Source organism: Crotalus tigris, unplaced genomic scaffold (genome assembly GCF_016545835.1).
Source record: "Crotalus tigris isolate CLP2741 ecotype Arizona unplaced genomic scaffold, ASM1654583v1 scf7180000023746.1698619, whole genome shotgun sequence".
Lineage (NCBI taxonomy): Eukaryota > Metazoa > Chordata > Lepidosauria > Squamata > Viperidae > Crotalus > Crotalus tigris.
In genome coordinates this window covers 989919-1005033 of record NW_024100155.1, presented here as the reverse complement: position 1 = coordinate 1005033, position 15115 = coordinate 989919, and the positions used below count along the sequence as shown (strand labels likewise).

Below are 15115 nucleotides of genomic sequence, written 5' to 3'. Positions count from 1 at the left end.
AATAAAATAGAAAATAGAGTAGAATAGATAGAATAGAATAGAATGGAATAGAGTAGAATAGAATAGAATAGAATAGAATAGAATAGATAGAAAATAGAGTAGAATAGAATAGTATAGAATAGAATAGAAAATAGAGTAGAGTAGAATAGATAGAAAAATAGAGTAGAATAGAATAGAATAGAAAATATAGAATAGGTAGAAAATAGGAATAGAATAGGAATAGAATAGAATAGAATAGAATAGAATAGAATAACAGAGTTGGAAGGGACCTTGTAGGTCATCCAGTCCACACACACACACACACACACACACACACACACACACACACACACACGTCCAAGCAGGAAACCCTACACCATTTCTGAGCAATGGCAGTCCAGGCAGCTTGACAGTGAAACAATAAAGCAGTTGTGCCAGAGGGACCGTGGCAATTATGCGTGGAAATATTTTCAGCGCTTAGCCTTTTTCAGAAGAAAGAAATACCCCTCTTCCTAAGCAGAGATCGGATTCAGGAAAATGGAACCACATTGGGAGGAGAAGGGAGTCGGCACAACCAATCAGTCTGTCTGAAACATCCTTCAGCTTATTATTATTATTTTTTTTAAATTCTTTGATGGGCTAAAAACAGCCAGTAGTATATTTCGATACAGCCTCGAAAATGCCAGTTGAGCTGTGAGAACGGAATCTGGCTTGTGCATCCAGGTCCTTGCTGTGATCCTTAACCTTTTTTTTTTTTTTTTTTTGCAGACCACGACTTACATCAACGGAGAAAACGTCCTGCCGACGGCGGATATGAAAGAGATGGCGGTAAGTCCAGCCTGTATTTTTGTTCACCGGCCCTCCACGGTGCATCCCCCTCAAACTGCAGCTCCCACAATGCCTTTGGGCACGCTGCTTGGGGGAGTTTTTTGGGGGGTTGCCTTCCCTACTAGAAGAGCTTGGGTTGGGGCAGAGGCATTGAGTTCCAGAGATGCCTCCCCTTGGCAGGAAAACACGAGGTTAAATTTGGGTCAGAATTTCAGCCGGGCCTTACATGACGGAGCTTCAAGGCTGCATCTTGAATCGGTCCTCAGCCTTGACTTTGAAATGGGATGAAGCTTTTAGGGTGTAGAAAGAGGAAGATGAGTTTGGGGTTCTTTTATTGGGGAGGAGTGGCGCAAAACTACTGAATTTCTTCCCCTCTTTTTTTAAAAAAGTGTTTTGCCTTTTTTCCCCTCCTCTCTCCTCTTCTCGTTCTTCCTCCTCCTCCTCCTCCTCCTCCACTGCTGGCTGTCTGCATGTACCCCGTCAGACCCGTTACCAGGAGCTGGCAGTAGCTCTTGACTCCAGCAATTTAACAAACAAACAACTCAAAGCAGAGATAGAGGAAATGGTAAGGAACCCAACTAGACCGACCGACTTGGCTTTGGCTGGCTGTTCTTCTCCGCTCTCTGGACTCCATCCTTTCACGGTGTCACAAGACAAGGTGTGCCGCGTGACCAGTTAACCGGCATCCTTTGGCACCTGGAACCCCAATTAAAACTTGGCTCAGGGTTACGTTTTCACACCCAGCCTGTGTCTAAAGGGCTCACCGGCCAATTGCTGACTGAGTTATCTCCGCATTAGGCCCTGCCTGGTCTCATTCGCCGCTAGGGCTTTTCTGCCTGTCTCCCAACGGCACCCTGCTTCAAGCAAGTTGACCTCAACCTGTCTGTTGAATCCCCCTACAGTTTCAATACTATTAGGAATTTCACCTTCGGCCTTTTAGTTGCAGAACTGTCGGAAAGGGGCAAGTTGGAGGACAGGCAGAAGTTTGCCAGGAGAGAAATTTGCCACGAACTAAGGAAGGATGTGGGCTGAATAGAAGCAGCCAGGTAACTTAAGAAACCGCAGGTGCTTTGGGGGAGAGGAGAAGCTGCAGGTAAAAGGATAAAGGAGTCCTTGCAGATTTTACTCCTCTAGTTGCTGCTGAGTATCGGGGGCGCTGCTCACCTCCATTTCAACGCCCTTGAACCAGCGCTGTCCGAAGACATTTCCGTGCTCATGATGTCACAGAGCTCTCTCACCTTCCCACCAAAGTGGTACCGATTTATCTACTCGCATTGGCATGCTTTCCAGCTGCTGGTTGGGCAGGAGCTGAGGCGAGGACGGGAGCTCAGCCATCCCATGGAGCTCAGGTCTCAAACCGGGGCTGCTGGCTTTCCAGCCGACAAGCCCAGCATCACAAACCAGATTCAACCCATCAGAAGTTGATTCCAAGTCAGGCAGAGTGGAAGCCGGTTCAAAAGTCAAATCCAACGCCAAGAGAGATCCTGAAACCCATGCTCACCAGAAGATAACAGCCCAGGTTTTCCATCACTTAAACTCCACATTGACTCCTTCAGCAAGAGCAGAGCTTGTTAGACCCAAATTTAAAATGAGCCGGCCCCTTCTTCTACTCTTGTGGCACCGTGAGGAAGCCCACGCGGACCGTCTTTGTCGCATCGCTTACTGCCGCTTCTCTTCCTACTTGCCGTCTTCCGTGCAACTAAGGGCTGTTTCCGGGTCGCAAAGAGGCTTTGCTGTGTTTGAAACCTTGTTTGCATGTGCTGTTTATTTTCCCCCTTATTTTTTTCCTTTGAATTCTCATTTTCCCCCCCTCTCTCTTCTCCCACTCTGGTGGGTTGTGAAGTCCTTTACGCTGGAACGGTGTCCGTATCTGGACCAGGCAGGCACATAAATCCCAAGTCACCTTTTTCGGTGCCGTGGTAATGGTTGCTAAACAAATGTTTGTCGCCTATACCCCGAAATTCATTTCTGTTGCAACACAGCGGGGATTGAGGGGGGGTCCCAGGTTGGGGTGCTTCTGCTGGCCCTGACTTTGTCACCCGAGCTGTGCTGATCCCCCCAAAAGCCTTAGCCAGCCTTGCCTCGCTTCAGAAGTGATCCTTGTGTCTCTGTTTTCCTTCTACAGAAACAGCAGAACCAAGATATTGCGAATGAGTTGGAGAAGGTAATGGAGGAAGATATGTTTCAGAGATACAAAAATGTGGTTATTTTGCTTCCCCCCCGCCTTCTATCTTCTAAACCTTTGGGAGGGTTTCAACTGCTTTACCGATACTTAATTTGTAGGAAAACCCCCCCCCCCAATCCTATGGATTGTGAAATTGCGTTTACCCCCCGGGGTAAATGTAGATGTGTAAAAATGACAACCCACTTCATATGGAACCATTCCACCCAAATTCCAGACCCAAATCTCGGTCTGAACGGGTTTTTGTAGCGTGGAGAACAAAACACACTTCCCTCCCCCCCCCTTCCATTCCTCACATTTGTGAGGCTTTTGACCCAAGTTACAGTGGTCCGATTGTTTGTGTTCATTTTCTTAATGTAAAAGCTGCTGCTTGGGGCTGTGTCAGCCTGTTCCTGTCCTTCCACGTGCAGGATAATTCTGCCATTTCGTTTGAACTTAGTCTGCTGAGCTAAGGAGTTTTCTCTCCCTGTTTTGAAAAACCTTACTCCTTTTCATTTAGGTTTTTTTAAAAAAAAAATAATAAAACTTTAGCATGTGTTTCCAAACCAGATATGGGTTAGCACGGCAATAACTGAGTCCACCCAATAAAAACGAGCGCCAGCTTAGTAGTAAAAATATAAGGGAGCAGAGACCACTCTACAAGGATTATTTCCCAGCCTCTCTTCACCAGCATTTCTGAAAAATTGTTTGTGGAAGGACTATAGCAGTGGTTCTCAACCTTTTTAATGCCGCGACCCCCCCCCCAACCGGTCGTAAGTCGAGGACTACTCAACGGGTGCAGCACCGTTTGCAGAATGGGACTTTTGGCGGGCTCAGCAGGGCAGAGACAGCCTGGACAATTCCTATTGGCTTTTGAAAGCCAATAGAATTAGACTCTATTCAAGAGAGTCTATTCTATGGGCTTTCAAAAGCCAATAGAATAAAAGGGAGTAGCACAGCTAAGGAAAAGGGGGGAAAAATGGCAGACTGCGTTGTTTGGCGACCCCCGTGAAATAGTGGTTTGACCCAAATGGGGTCCCGACCCACAGGTGGAGAACCACTGGACTATAGGAAGCTTTTAAACGCTGCGTCTGGACCAGAGCAGTTCTAGCAATATCTGAATATAATAAAGCAGTGTCTGTGATGGTATAGGTTCTCCTGCTTGAGCAGAGGGCTGGACTAGAAGATCTCCAAGGTCCCTTCCAATTCTTGTTCTGTTCTATTCTATCTTCTATATTATATTACATTCTATTTTCATATTCTACTCTACTCTGTTCTGTTCATCTTCTATATTCTGTTCTGCTCTGTTCTCTCCAGTTCATCTTCTATTTGTCTATATTCTATTCTACTCTCTTCTGTTCTATTCATCATCTTTTATTCTATATTCTATTCTACTCTACTCTGTTCTGTTCTATTCTATTCATCTTCTATATTCATCTTCTATTTTATTCATCTTTTATTCTATATTCTACTCCTATATTCTATTCTGCTCTGTTCTGTTCTATTCATCTTTTATTCGTCTACTATTCTATTCTATTCTATTTTATTCTATTCTATTCTATTCTCTAAATAAATAAATTGTGTTTCCACAGGAGAAGAAAGGGTTCGATCAGCGGTTTGCGAAGGAGCAAGCCACCCTAAGAGAACAATTGCAGGTAGATGCTCCCTTTTGGTACCAGCCTCCCATCCCTTATCCTGCCAGCTTTTTGCGACCCAGAGGAAGAAGCTCACGGTTTTGTGGGAAGCCACGTTCTGACACTCGCTGGGTTCCTGGCGTGTCCCTCAGCTCATCCCCTTCCCCTGTGCTTCCTTGAAAGGTCCACATTCAGACCATCGGCATCCTGGTCTCTGAGAAGTCCGAATTGCAGACAGCTCTTTCCCACACACAGCAGGCGGCCCGGCAGAAAGAAGGTGGGTATCCTTTAGATCAGCAGTCCCCAACCTTTCCACCAGCCCGACGTGCCTGCGCCCTCCACTCAACGCGGATGGAGCTTTGCATGCGAGCGTCCTCCGCTCACATGAGTGCGCTTGCCCAGTGCTTGCACTTGCCCAGTTTCAAACAGGCTGCAGCCTGGGTAGTGTTGGGGACCCCTGCTTTAGATTGCTGTTCTTCTATTTGCCCATCTTATTTAATCACCTGGTGCTGTTACAGACCTGATACTCCTTTCCCAGCATCCTGGATCCCTTTGCCCCATCTCCAAAGAAATCCAGTTTTACCTGCTGAATCTAGCTTTATCCCAGCTCCGTTTCCTTGTGAATAGAATAGAATAGAATAGAATAGAATAGAATAGAATAGAATAGAATAGAATGTAGAATGTAGAATGTAGAATGTAGAATGTAGAATGTAGAATAGAGTAGAATAGAATATGGAATGTAGAATAGAATAAGAATAAATAGAATAGAATAGAATATGGAATGTAGAATAGAATAGAATATGGAATGTAGAATAGAATAAGAATAGAATATGGAATGTAGAATACAATAAGAATAGAATGGAATGGAATATAGAATGTAGAAAAGAATAGAATATGGAATATAGAAGAGAATAGAACATGGAATGTAGAATAGAATAAGAATGGAATGGAATGGAATATGGAATGTAGAATGGAATAAAGGGACCTTGGAGGTCTTCTAGTCCAGCCCCCTGCTCAAGCAGGAGAACCTTTGTGATGGCACCAAATCGTGTCCACCTCTGCTTTTCTTGGAGCAGCCCGGCGGTAGCTACCGAAATGCCTCTGCATCCTGTAGACATTGTGGGGCTCAGGTGCTTTGGGGTCCTGGTGCCCCTAATCTTGTTTTTTTTTTTTTTTCTGGGACAGGAGAAGCTGAGGACCTGGCCGCTCGGCTGCAGTCATCTCGACAGAGGGTCTCCGAGGTGGAATACACCCTCTCCTCCCTCTCCGTTCAGCAGAAGCAGACAGAGAAAGTAAGCACCAGACATTCACCTCTTCTCTCCTTGCCTTCTTTGACATCGTGGCTTCCGTTTTTGTGAAGTCAGGCGTTGTTCCCTGCTCCAAACGCTTGCAAAGCAAGCAGGAATTAGGATTTATTTTAAAAAAAAAAATAGCTCCATTGGTCACACGCTTGGCCTTGCCTTTCTCAACCAGACACCTTGTTTCCAGCAGAGGCCTTAGCCAAAAGAACTTCCTTCTCCAGCTCTTGCTTGACTCTCTAGGGAAAAGAAGAAGGGCATTAAATGCAGAGAGAGCTGTTATCATCTTAGCCGCTCTGGCTGTGCAAGGCAAAATGTTTCCACTGGGGATGAGTATTGGTGAATATTCCGCTTTTCCTGGCGGATTTTGCTGCGGCAAAATTTGCTTTTAGCGGTGCCCAATTCTGCATCGCATTACGAGGTCTTGCTTTAAAAATAAAAGCCACCCAATCGACCTTTTATTTTATTAATTTTTTCAAAGCAGTAAAGGGAACTGGGCCAGCTGACCAACTTGAATTATTTTATACTAATAACAACAGATGCCGGGGAATGTGTGTATGTATATGTGTGTATGTATATATTTATATTTGTGTATGTGTGTGTGTGTGTGTGTAGGTCTTTGGTTATTCAGGTTTTCTCCCGCGTCAAATTGGAAGTGTCTTGGCGACGTTTCGACGAAGTCTCATTTGTCATCTTCAGGCTGGTGTTTTCGGCTTCGTGCTTCTAGGAGCAATGTGTGAACACAGCTACGATCACGCATTGCTCCGAGAAGCACGAAGCTGAAAACCCCAGCCTGAAGATGATGAATGAGACTTCGTCGAAACGTCGCCAAGATACTTCCAATTTGACGCAGGAGAAAACCTGAATAACCAAAGACCTACATACAAACACCCACGAAAACCTCAGAAAACACACACACACATACACACATAAAATCCTTAATTTTAAATGCCCTTCCCAGGAGCGAGATGCTGCAACCTTTCTCAATTTCTTATTTGGGGACACTTCTCCCATTGAAAGATTTGTCTCCCCCCCCCCTTTTTTTTTCTTTTAAATTGTTTTGATTCGTTTTCCTTCTTTTTGGCAGTACAACAAAGAACTAGCCAAGGAACGGGATAACCTCAAACTGGAAATGTATAAGCAAAGGTGAGATGCGTTCCTTTTGGCTTTATTGTCTGGGGGCGTTTATAGAAACGAAGGAGGGGCTTCATGTTCTCTTCGGTTGCCCCCTCCCCCTAGTAAAACCAACGAAGAACTGAAGCAGCAGACGTCGGAGTTGTCGGAGAAACTACGCAATCTGCTCTCTGAAAACTCAGCCATGAAACTGGACGTGGAAGATTTGCACAAGAAACTGGAAATGGCCGAGCTGGTGATCCAGCAGGTATCCGCGTTATTGTAACTACGAGTGGTCCTTGAGTTAACAACCACATTCCCCTGGGGGGGGGGGAAAGACTCACAACCAATCACAGCATCCCCACAGTCACATTGTATTAGCTTTTTTTTTGGCTGCTGCTGGCTCATCTTTTTTTTAAAAAAATACGTTTCATTGATTTTTTTTAACATCATCACCTTAATATTTGGTAAACAGCGTGTTGTCTGGGTTTATATTTAAAAAACAAAACACAATAATTCGTTTCTATAATTCTATAGTCCACATAACAGGTTTTGCTTGATTTTCCCTTCTTCCAATAATATTCTTAACAATTCTCATTTATTTTGATAAATAGCAGTTGGATGTAAACATTCTTCTAATATTTCTGCAAATAACAGCCACATCAATATGAAGCTTCTTTTCTAACTGATCATCTTGATTGCCTCCTCATATATCCTGTTTACAAAATTCTTATTTATATTTATGTTCCCCACAGTATTCAAAACATTTTTACCAGTTAAGATTTTCTCAAAGTTAATTACGCTTGAGTATTTAAGTCTTTTTCCTCATGCAGGCCATCCCAACACTTTTACATTTCTCATATCTTAAAAAAAGAAAAAGGAAAAAAAAAGAAGAGATAAGATAGTATGCTACTTAAAATAAAATCCCTCTTAGGTTAATATACATTTATGTCCAAAGTTTTCTCTTCTTTTTAACCGTGGCTCATCCTTAAGCGATGGTCCACTAGGACTCCAAGGGCCCTCTCAAAAGTTACTGTTTTTGAGCCAGGTTTCGCCTAACCTGTATTTGTATCTTTGGTTTTTCCTGCTCAGGTGTAAAACTTCGCTTTTCTCCACATTAAATTTCGTGTTGTTGGATAGGGCCCATTGTTCAAGTCTGTCAAATTCTTTTTGGATCCTGAGCTTGTCTCCTGGGGGGGGGGGTTGACTACCTGTAGTATTCCCCCAGCCCCCAAGAACTGTATGAAGTAGGCTCTGCTAAGCCACCTAATTTACTGTTCTAACTAATGCACCAACCCTGGAGGCTCACCTTATAAATCCCTTCTGGATAAGGGGAGAGAAGAAGATGGAACAAGAAGGACTCTACAATGATAATATGGGCAAAGAATTTTGGACATACTGTAGAATTAAAAGAGTGGCAAAAATGATGGGAAAGAAAAATTAACTAAAGCAGGGCATATAAAGAAAACCTATACAAAATGTTTGACAGATGGCACATGACACCAGTGAGACTAGTGAAAATGTTTAAAAATACTTCAAACAATTGTTGGAAATGCAAACAAAGGCCAGGGACTTATTACCACATCTGGTGGATATGCCCTAAAGCAAAAAGGTATTGGGCTAAAATACATTTACGGTTGGAGAAGATGACTAAAAAACAAATACACTTTGAACCAGAACTGTTCTTGTTAGGAATAATGGGAGCTAAGTATGAGAAAAATTGCAGATATCTAATACTACATGTATTAACAGCAGCAAGAATTGTATTTGCCCAATATTGGAAAAATGAAAACTTACCAACTGAAGAAGAACTACCGTATTTTCCGGCGTATAAGATGACTTTCTAAAGCTTGCAAATCGGCTCCAAAGTTGAGGGTCGTCTTATACGCCAAATTGTCTTATACGCCGGAAATTATGGTAGTTTCCGGGGTATAAGACGACTTTCTAGGCATGCAAATCGGCTCCGAAGTCGGGAGTCGTCTTATACGCCAAGTCGTCTAATACGCCGGAAAATACGGTAATTAAGAAAATTCTAGAGTGCGCAGAAATGGATAGATTGACTTTAGAGATTAAAGAGAAAGAAGACTCAGTCTACTTTAGGACATGGGATAACTTTTACCAATGGCTAGAAAAACGAGTCAAAGAGAAAGGAATGTGACATGTAATTTTGAATGTATATTAGTAAGAAGAAGGCTACTGAGTGATTAATTAATACTGTTTATGATCATTAACTACATCGATTATTCTTAGTTAAATACACGTACCCAGATAATATGTTGTTTGCTAAATATTGAAAAAGTTACCTTGGAAAAGCCTAACCCAAACCCCAATCCTTATCCCTAACCCTATTAAAACTAATAAAATTTATATTTAAAAAAAAGGACTCCGATAATAGTGTGTGTTTTTTTTTTTTTTACCCCTCTGCTAGTTTTCAAGCCAGCCAGGGATCTCGGATGCCGCTGCCCAGCAGCTGCAGGCAGCCCTGGAGGAAAGAGCCAACCTAGAAAGCCAAATTGCCCAGGTAAGGTGGACGTCCAGAGAGGATGCCTTCTGAAAGAGCCCGGGGATTCGGCCTCGGTGGCAGTCGTCCTCGGCAACTCTTTTGGTAGAGTCTTATTTGCACCGCCTGTCTCTTCTCTTTCCTTCTTCCTTGCTGAACAGCTGTCAGAGTCTTTGCAAAAACTGCAGACCGAACGGGATCAATACGTCCTGCGGCTGAAGGAGGAAGGGAGCATCTGGCAGCAGCGGGTCGAGCTCCTCTCCGAACAGGTAAGGTTCCTACGAGGTCCCTCCAGATTCTGTAATGGTTTGGAGGTTGCCCTTCAGGCTGGCACAACTGGGTTTCCCGCAGGTCCGGACTCTGACGGGAGAGAAAGAATTCAGTGAGACTCGGATTGGGGAGCTGGAGACCAATCTGTCAGAGTTGCTGAGCAGTCAGTCAGGTAAATGCTGGTGTTCTCGACCCCCGAAAGACCTCCTTCCAGTCACCCGATTCACCCCACCCATCTCCTGAATCGGGGGTGACTTAGTGTCGCTGGAGACGGTCTTGGCTCCAGCGGTTCAAGTCCCAGCGTTGCGTGAGCTCCCGTCACTCAGCTCAGCTCCTCCCCAGCTAGCAGTTCGAAAGCATGTTCTGTGCGAGTAGATAAATAGGTACCACTCCAGTGGGGAGAGGAGCCGACGCTTCAAGCGGACGGTTAGAATCCTGCTGGTGCTGGGCCGTCCCAGTTGCAGTGCCCCTTTGCAAGGCAGCGTTGGTGGACAGAGAGGGCCTCGGATGGTGCTGCAGGAAAACCGTCCCGTCTTTCTGGTGCAGAACTAGCTCGCCCCCTCTGACCCATCTGTCTCAATCAAACGGATAGGGCTGTCTTGGGCAACCATACCTACTACTACCATGTGCATTGCCATTGTAGTAGGCTAAAAAAAAAATTCCTGAATCCAGCAGTCTTTTCTTCAGTGGTAAGATCCCTCTGCTGCAGCACGTTGGGTGCTTGCTCCAAGATGGTGGTCAGGGATGGAGTGGGAGGGTCTGGAGAACCATCCTGTTTCCAGCTAGGCTTGCCCCTGAGTTTCTGGAGAAGAGTTGCCTTGATCCAAGGGCGTGACTTGTAAATAACCCGCCTTTCTTCTCCCCTGGATTCCATAGCGGTGAAGCCCCAGGAGATTCAGCCCGTCCTTGCTGCCCCGGGGCCCTCGCCGACTGAACTGCACCTTCAAGAGGAGCTGGCTCGGCTGGAGAAGGAGAAGGAGGAGCTGCTGGACCGATGGCAGACCCAGGTGCGAGACAACGGGCAGCTGAGCCAACTCAACCAGGAGCAGGAGGAGCGGCTTCAAGAGCTGGAGAAGGCCTTGCAGCGCCACAGCGAGGAGGCCGTGGACAAGCAGCAGATCTTGGAGAACATGCAGAGCGACAAAGCCACCATCAGCCGGGCCTTGACCCAGAACCGGGAGCTGAAAGAGCAGCTGGCGGAGCTGCAGAATGGATTTGTCAAACTGGTGCGTGTCTCTCTCTCCCCCCCCTCCGAAGCCGACATCCAGCTGTTGGCGATCTACACATGTCCTCAAGTTACGACCGTAATGTAGCCTGCCCATTACGATCGTATGTCTTTTAACGATCGTCAAATGGGTCAGTCATGCGACAGACCTCTCTCAGTTTTATTCTGGACATAACCACAGCACTGTTGCAAAAAGCAGGCACTCTTAAAACTGCCAAAGGGGGTTGCGTTGACCCCGGCCTGCCTCTTTCTCCTCCTCTCCTTTCAGACCAACGAGAACATGGAGATCACAAGCGCCTTGCAGTCTGAACAGCACGTGAAGAAGCAGCTGGCCAAGAAACTGGAGGAGCTTCAGGAGAAGCTGTTGGACTTTAAGGAGAAGGCAAGGCTGATTGCACTTCTGGGGTCCAGTCCAATCCAGTCCAGTCTGGCTCTTCTGTTTTTATCCTGGGAGCAGAGCTTTTTTTTTTTTTTTGCAAAGGTGGTGGCTCTTGATCTGGGGGTTAGGCTGCATAGTTCAGCTTTCCATCAAGAATTTGGAACTTCTTGACTGTCAAGCCATCGGCTCTCCAAAGCAACGTGGTTTGCTTGTCGCTGCAGTCCTCAAGTCTTGAATAGGGTACCTCAGCGTTGGCCCCTTTAAGGTACTGTATATGCCGGCATACAAGGCGACCCGGCATATAAGACAACCCCCGTCTTTGTTGCCGAGCCGCATTCCTAGAACATCTTATACGCCGGAAACTATCAGTATTTCCGGCGTATAAGACGACTCGGCGTATAAGATGACCCCCGTCTTTGGCGCCGATTTTAGCGCTTGCGGAAGTCGCCTTATACGCCGGCATATACGGTAGGTGGACTTCAACAGCCAGGATTCCAGGTTGACTGGGAAACTGGTTGGGAGTTGAAGTCCACCGGTCCTAAGAGTTGCCAAGGTTGAGAAACTCTAGATTTTGGGGGAAGCAATATTAATCCGCTTCTTAAACGTGGGAACATGAGTGAGATGCCGTCAAACTGGGGAGAATTATGGGGGGGGAAGCTAGGGAAGGCTTAAACCTCCTTCATCAGGTTTAAGCTTGACCCTAGATCAGTGCTTCTCAACGTTTGTGTGACGGCGACCCCCGTCACACAAACGTTCTGCGCATGCACGGCGCCGTGCGCATGGGCGGCGCCCCCCATGCGCGGCACGCATGCGCGCCCCCACGCGCGGCGTGCGTGCACGGCGCCGCCCCACGCACGACGCGCATGCGCGACGCCCCCCATGCGCGGCGCACGTGCGCGGGCCGCCCCATGCACGGCGCGCGGCGCGCCAAAAAATGGCGGATCGCCGCCTTTGGCGACCCCAGAAAAATGGTCGATCGACCCCAAATGGGGTCGCGACCCATAGGTTGAGAACCGCTGCCCTAGATGCTCTCAGGAAAGCTTCCCCTCCTGTACGTAGTTGTGGGAGATGCTGGAAAGGGGTTTTTTGGGGCGAGATCTTCGCTTACTGGGTCTTGTTCCATCCAAGATGGCCCAGAAGACCCACGAAGCTCAGGATCTCCAGGACCAGAGGGACCAGTATTTGGCCCACCTCCAGCAATACACCGCAGCCTATCAGCAACTGACCACTGAGAAGGAGGAGCTGCACAAACAGTACCTCCTACAGACCCAGCTCATGGACCGTCTACAGCACGAAGAAGTCCAAGGAAAGGTGAACGCCGAGATGCACTTCAAAGAGCTTCAGAAAGCTAAGGTGAGGATTTGACCTCCGGAATCTCTTCCGGGAAAGCCAGCAGATAGATCTAGCTAGCACTGATGATGTTACTCCGTTGGGCCGTGAAACGTCTGCAAGGAAACAAGCAAGCTCAGAAAGCATCAAGGACCCCAAGGTCTTCCTTCTCCTCTTCTCCACAAACCCCACTCCCTTCTAGCACGGATGATGTTACCAAGTTGGGTCATGAAACGTCTGCAAGAAAACCAGCTCGGAGAGCATCAAGGACCCCATAGTCCTTCTCCTCTCCAGAAACCCCACTCCATTCAATTCCAGAGTTGCAAGTATTTAAAATTGAAGCAGGTGGAGCCTCCTTCTGACACGTGGAATTCACCCTGGCAAAGATAATTCAGTTGTCCTGACGCAAGAGAATATTCGTCGCTCGGGGTTAAAATGTGGCGTTCTTGGCGCCCTCTGAGCTTGGTGGTTTTCTTACAGACGTCTGATGACCCAACTAGAAGGGAGTGGGGTGTGTGGGAGGAGGAGGAGGAGAACAATGACTGTGAGGTCCTTGGTGCTCTCTGAGCTTGATAGTTCCCTTGAAAACGTTTCATCAGCCAACTAGGTAACGGCACCAATGCTAGAAAGGGTTTGCAGGGTTTGCTCTCTCTTCTTGCCCTGATGCCGTTCCCTAGTTGGGTCATGAAACATCTGCAAGAAAACCACCCCTCTCAAGAGAGCACCAAGGACCCCCACCTAAGCTTGCCTCATCCAGATTCTGCGCCAAGCAGAAGCTGATGGTTGTGAAGGATTAACATACCTTCACATCTTTCCTTCAGCACCAGGGATATTACTTGGGCTTTGCCAGTCACCGTCTGCAGTAGAAAGTCCAGCACGAAGGGGACCTATCTGAGGAAGGGCTGCTAGTTTAGAAAAAGCTGGCTCTGGCGAAAACAGGAGAGGTCAGGGATTCTTAAGATTTCTCCTGGATCCACGTTAAGTCGAAGGCCCCCAAGAAAGACCTTCCTGTTCCCTCTTAACAGAAAAGCCTGGAGTCCTTTTCCAAAGAGAACACGGAGCTCCAAGCACAGGTCAGCCAGCTCATGGCCGAACTGGACGAAAGGATGCTGCCCAGGGCTCAAGGTGACTACGATTGGGAATTGGAGAGGACGCCCGGACCGGCAAATCCCAGCTAGGAGGGGGAGAATTCCCTAACAACTCTCCTTCGTGGCTTTGCAGGGGATGGCGTGGAAGCCGCGGAGTTTGTGGACTCCGGGACTTTTCTGCTCAGCATTCCGGAGGATTTCGAGAGCAAAGAGGAAATGGTGAGCCTCCCGCCTTCTCTTCCCTGGCCGCGATCACAGGACCGCCGGGGTGATGCGGGGGTCCTCAAGGCCACGGCCAAAGTCATAAGTTTGGCTTTTTCCAACGCGCTCATAACTTCGGCCGCTAAACGGACAGTCGCAAGCCGAGGGGAGGACGGCCGTGAGAACAGCTGGGCTGTAAGGGAGCACCGGTCCTAAATTCCCGCCCCCGAGGGCCGCAGAGTTTGGAAATTCAGCCGTCCCGCCCCGCTAAAACCGCTCGGCCTTCCTTCCTTCCTAGGTGGCGTTCTTGACCTCCGCCGTGTCCCGAGCGGAGGGCGACCGCGACGAGATGAGGCGGCAGCTGATGGAACAGAAACGACAATGCAGAGAGCTCTTGCAGCAGATGACCGCCCTCAAGAAGGAGCAGCAGCTGCAGCTCACGTCCACAGGAGGTCGGAGGCCCACCCTTAAGTGGGAGACCCCCCTCCCCACCGGCCTGCCTCCTTGGGCCGTGACTGCCGCCTCTCACACTCGGCGTCTCCCCCTTTCAGGCTCGGATGGCGATTCGGTTCCGGGAGAGGTTCATGAAGCTTTAAAAAGTGCCATGGAGAAGCTGCAGGTGAGTTTTTTTGGGGGGGGGGGGCTCTCGAAAGGATTGCTGACGTTACGGTAACTCGTAATGGGTGGGTGGTTTTCTCGCAGACGTTTCACGACCCAACTAGGTAATGGTATCAGGGCTAGAAGGGAAAGAGAGAGAGCATAAACCCTGCACCTTTCTGGTACTGATGCTGTTACCTAGTTGGGTCATGAAATGTTTTCAAGAAAACAAGCTTGGAGAGCACCAAGGACCCCCACAGTCCTTCTCCTCCTCCTCTCTGCACAGTCCACTCTCTCCTAGCACTGATGATGTTACCTAGTTTGGGTAATGAAACGTCTGCAAGACAACCACCAAGCTCAGAGAACACCAAGGTGCCCGCAGTCGTCGTCCTCCTCTGTCTCCTCCTCTTCCTCCTGCCTCCTCCTCCTCTGTCTCTTCCTCTTGCCTCCTCCTCCTCTTCTTCTTCTCTGTCTCCTCCTCCTCCCACACACCCCACTCCTTTCTAGTTCCGA

At 47.6% G+C, this 15115-nt stretch overlaps 1 protein-coding gene across 6 annotated transcripts in view; it reads left to right on the top strand.

Annotated features, from left to right (window-relative positions):
* The window catches only part of GOLGA2 (golgin A2), a 29408-nt gene that overhangs the window by 9167 nt on the left and 5126 nt on the right, over positions 1–15115 (top strand). For 4 of the 6 annotated variants that reach the window (XM_039321595.1, XM_039321593.1, XM_039321591.1 and 1 more), the window contains 18 exons: positions 748–807; positions 1292–1372; positions 2933–2971; positions 4561–4623; positions 4786–4879; positions 5788–5894; positions 6988–7046; positions 7140–7281; positions 9442–9534; positions 9675–9782; positions 9865–9955; positions 10660–11009; positions 11277–11390; positions 12516–12740; positions 13742–13841; positions 13938–14023; positions 14304–14457; positions 14557–14624. In XM_039321595.1, coding sequence (XP_039177529.1) covers positions 748–807; positions 1292–1372; positions 2933–2971; positions 4561–4623; positions 4786–4879; positions 5788–5894; positions 6988–7046; positions 7140–7281; positions 9442–9534; positions 9675–9782; positions 9865–9955; positions 10660–11009; positions 11277–11390; positions 12516–12740; positions 13742–13841; positions 13938–14023; positions 14304–14457; positions 14557–14624 — 2034 coding nt within the window. The remainder of the gene's footprint in view (positions 1–747; positions 808–1291; positions 1373–2932; positions 2972–4560; positions 4624–4785; positions 4880–5787; positions 5895–6987; positions 7047–7139; positions 7282–9441; positions 9535–9674; positions 9783–9864; positions 9956–10659; positions 11010–11276; positions 11391–12515; positions 12741–13741; positions 13842–13937; positions 14024–14303; positions 14458–14556; positions 14625–15115) is intronic. The other 2 variants (XM_039321597.1, XM_039321594.1) reach the window with 1 other exon arrangement.